The sequence below is a fragment of the Bison bison genome, unplaced genomic scaffold, assembly GCF_000754665.1.
Source record: "Bison bison bison isolate TAMUID 2011002044 unplaced genomic scaffold, Bison_UMD1.0 scf7180017864535, whole genome shotgun sequence".
Lineage (NCBI taxonomy): Eukaryota > Metazoa > Chordata > Mammalia > Artiodactyla > Bovidae > Bison > Bison bison.
Window position 1 is genome coordinate 29,964 of NW_011495084.1, and position 4,502 is coordinate 34,465.

Sequence of the window (4,502 nt, forward strand, 5' to 3'; positions counted from 1 at the left end):
AATTATTCATAGTTTACCCTTGTCTAAACTAGTATAAAAGAGTGAGGCTTTCTGGTATCTTTACAAAGGTATTGCCACAGATATATCAGTGTCAAGAGCTGAAGGGCTCTGTATAAACTTGATCCTGGATATGTCTTTGCCTTAGACTGTTTAAAAAAAAATCCTTATTTGACTGTATTGTATCCTTGAAATTTTCAAAAAGAGTAGATCTCAAATGTTCTCACCACACATGTTAAATAGGATAACTATATTAGGTAGTGGATACTTTAAGTGGTTTTACTACAGTAACCATTTCCCAGTGTGTATTTATACCAAAGTATCATGTTGTAACCTTAAACATATGCAGTTTTCATTAATAAATAAACTCCTCATTGAAAGACAAAACCAAGCAGCTTAAATTGAAAATATTGCTGCTTTTACCTGGTTGCTGCTTATCTAGAGCTTCTGCTTCTTCAGAATACTTTTTTCAGCAGAAAGTGAGATGTCTTTTCCTCATCTTTCCTTGAGCAGAGTCTTGTACTTTTCAGGATTGTGTGAAACTGGGGACCTGGCATCTCACTGTCTTGTTTGACAACAGCATCTGAGCTGCTTTCCTTCTGGGTGATGTGGAAATTGCAACTGTGCCTGCATACTGCAGTCAGAGGTCTTCACTGTCATTTATCATCATCTTTGTTATTCTGTTGCATCTCTAACCATTTAGGAGATGGATACTCAGATTTCCTCACAAGTTGGCTAAACGTTTGTCTTTCCAGATCATATTTAACTCTCATAATAGTTGTGAAATTTTACCCAAACTGTGTTGTGAAACCTTAAGTTAGATGTGAGGTGATGGTTTACTGAAAGCTGACTCTTTGCCACACAGGTGAGCCATTGTCTACCTGTGTTTCTTCCTCTTCCCACCATACTTTGGAATCTTGCCTTTGGGAAATGTGATCTGACCTGGCACATTGGCTTATGTGAATGTAACTATCTCCCAAGAAGTTCATTTACTGCCTTGATTTTACCTAAATGTTGGCCCTATATGAAGTCAGGACTTATGGGGATTATAACATAGATATAACTTGAAATTCCAGAAACCTGGAAAAGACAAATTTCCTCACACACAGCCTTGCATCTAGAGTCCTGCTGGGGTGCAGAAACAAGACACTTCTTTTCAGGTTACAGGTGGGCTGATTCTTTAGGGCACAGCTGGTGCTGCCGAGCAGCTCTGAAAGGCCCCTCTGAACTTCCATGGTTCATGCTCAGGCCCCACCTCCTGATCCCTGATCCTGGGGAGGAATCAGATTGGGCATTAGAAATGGAGTGGCTGCTAAGTCCATAGCCATAGTTTGTTCTGACCATGGATTCCCGGCTGGGGCAGGTCTCCAGGCGGTCTCTAAGGCTGCACATATTCCACTCCTAAAATGGCCCATTCAGCATTTCGTGCTCTTTGCAGCTGAATTTTGAATGATTGTGAAGGAGGTATCGTATATAAAAATGACTTGCCATTTCCACAGCTTTGGTAAAATTACCTTTGGCTTTTGATCATTGTGTTGTGTGGTGGTGGTAAAATACACCCAGTGTAAAGTTGACCATTTTCACTCCTTTTAAGTACAGCATTTAGTGACATTAGGTACACTCACATTGTTGTGTAGCCGTCACCATTATTCATCTCTGGAACTTTTTCTTTTTCCCAAACTGAACCTCTGCATCCATTAAACACTAACTCCCCAACCCCTCTCCCCGCACCCAGCACCATTCTACTTCTTATCTCTGTGAATTTGAGTACTTCAGTACTTCATATAAGTGGAATCATATAGCGTTTGTCATTTTGTGTGAGGCTTATGTTCTGTAGCCTGATGTCTTCAAGGTTCATCCATGTTGTGGCAGGTGTCAGAATTTAATTCCTTTTTAAGGCTCAATAGTCTTCCCTTATAGGCCTATGCAACATTCTGTGTGTTTGCTCATCTGTCAATGGACAGTTGTTTCCACCTTTTAGCTATTGTGAACATTGCTGCTGTGAATATGAGTGTACTAATTGTCTGTTCAAGGTTGTGTTTTTAGTTTTCTTGAGTGTATCCTTAGTAGTATAATTGCTGTATTGTATGCTAATGTCATGTTTAATTTTTGAGGAACTTCCGTATTCTCTTCCATTGTGGTTATATCATTTTACCCTCTCACTTGATCATTGTTTTCTTCTTTAACTTGAGGAGTAAAGAAAAAGTTTCTTATGAAGTATGACATTTTGTTTGGATCAGTGGCTCTAGTTGTGGTCTGTTGAAGCAGCTCCTGGTGTCTTTTCAGCTTCCTCAGATCTCTAGGGCATTTTTCTTACTAAATAAAGGGATTGAGCAACACAGGTTGTGTATTTTGTAAAATCAGCAGACTGGCATCAAGACCACAGTTTCCTCACAGGAACAGTGTTTTGAACATTATACTTGCTCATTTCAGAATGAGGAAACTAAGCCCAAAGTGTTTAAATATTGTCACCCACAGGATGAATGACTGAACCCAAGTCTCTGAATTTCTTTCCTAAGGCAACCTCTCCAGTCTCATCCAATTTGGCTAAAAATTACTTAGTTGGCTCCTAAGTCTAAACCTACACCCTTTAACCTTCAGACAGGTGCAAGTTCACTGAAACAGGGGGTGGATTTTGCTTTTACCTCCTGCTCCTCCCTTTGCTGTCCTTGTGGTTGGGGCTGCCACCACACTGAGGAGTTAGAAGCTGAAGAAGGGTCCCTAGAGCCCTGCTGTCAGGGGTCATCCTGCTCCTGATGACACCACTCAAGACCCCTGGAACACATGTTCCATTGTGTTATGTTCTAAGATGACTTGGTATCACCTTAGGAATCCGGATCTCTGTCTCCCTCTCTCATTTCAGGCCCTTCGCCTGAGTAGCTCAGCCATGGGGAAGACCACCACAGGCCAGATAGTCAACCTGCTGTCCAACGATGTGAACAGGTTTGACCAGGTGAGCTGCCCCTGAGGGATCCTCTTCCATTTCCTGTTTTTCTCACTGGGTTCAGCTTATTGGGATGCCAGGTGCCAGGGTTTGGTGTCAGCCAGGGTTCTGTTGAGGATGTAAGACAAAGGTTCTATTTATCCAACTTTCACTTCTCTGTGTGCAAATTCGATGTAATTATATGTATTGTTTCATAAGTGAGAGTTTTGTTTTTCTAATAATAAATGGCAGCAGTGTCTTTGCCCAGCTTGGTTAGTGTCCTAAAGGGTCCTCCTGGAGCGGCCCTTCTTGGCACGTGGTGTAGGTGTTGCTGAACTGTCTTCCTCCTCCTCTAGGTGATGAAGGCCTAGTAGTCAGGGATTGTTTTTTCCCCTGCACCCTGTTCAGTGCCTGCTGCATAGGGAGCCTTCAAGTGGGTGGTCCCCAGACACAACCTCCTCTCTGCTGTCCCCACACACTCTTTTTTCCACTAACCTTAAGCATAGATCACATGACCCAGAACATCGTATCTGTTGGTCAGATCTGTGTTGTAGTAGACACTTCTCTTTCCAGTATTCATTCATCAAACATGAAGTAAGGCCCCTACTCACTTTCAGGGATGAATAAAGCTTAGTTTCTGCCCTATAGAAGCCACAGTCTATCAGGGAGGTAAATACACAAGTAATTACTGGAGAGAGCAGTAGGTACTATAATACAGGCTTTCCTGGGATGCTGGGGAGCCCAGGGGAGATGGGGGCTAAACTCTGGGATGCAGAGCATTTGGAGAAGCCCTGAGCTCATCTGTGTTGTAGTCAAAATCCACATCTTCCTTCATTGCTGCTGGTCTGATTCTCCCGGGACATCCCTGAAGTCAGCCCTGTGCTGCCCTGAAACAGTGTCATCTGGGGTGGACACTTGGATTTCTGCTTTAGCAGGTTTAAAACCCAGTGAGATAATTTCTATTTAGGTTTCTGTCTGTTCCTTCAGAGCATATTGTTTCTATACTCTGTCCTTAATGGCTTTTATACCATCCCAAAGAGAGGCTATGCTAAAGAATGCTCAAACTACTGCACAATTGCACTCATCTCACATGCTAGTAAAGTAATGCTCAAAATTCTCCAAGCCAGGCTTCAGCAATACATGAACTGTGAAATTCCAGATGTTCAAGCTGGTTTTAGAAAAGGCAGAGGAAACAGAGATCAAATTGCCAACATCTGCTGGATCATCGAAAAAGCAAGAGAGTTCCAGAAAAACATCTATTTCTACTCTATTGATCTATGCCTAAGCCTTTGACTGTGTGGATCACAATAAACTGTGGAAAATTCTGAAAGAGATGCAAATACCAGACCACATGACATGCCTATTGAGAAACCTGTATGCAGGTCAGGAAGCATCAGTTAGAACTGGACATGGAACAACAGACTGGTTCCAAATAGGAAAAGGAGTACATCAAGGCTGTATATTGTCACCCTGCTTATTTAAATTATATGCAGAATACATCATGAGAAATGCTGGACTGGAAGAATCACAAGCTGGAATCAAGATTGCCGGGAAATATATCAATAACCTCAGATATGCAGAT

General features: G+C 42.1%; 1 protein-coding gene across 1 annotated transcript in view; it reads left to right on the forward strand.

The window, feature by feature from the left end:
* LOC104982634 (multidrug resistance-associated protein 4-like) overlaps positions 1 to 4,502 on the forward strand; it is a 69,649-nt gene that overhangs the window by 13,184 nt on the left and 51,963 nt on the right. The window contains exon 3 of the mRNA XM_010832073.1: positions 2,861 to 2,950. Within this exon, the coding sequence (XP_010830375.1) occupies positions 2,861 to 2,950 (90 nt within the window). The remainder of the gene's footprint in view (positions 1 to 2,860; positions 2,951 to 4,502) is intronic.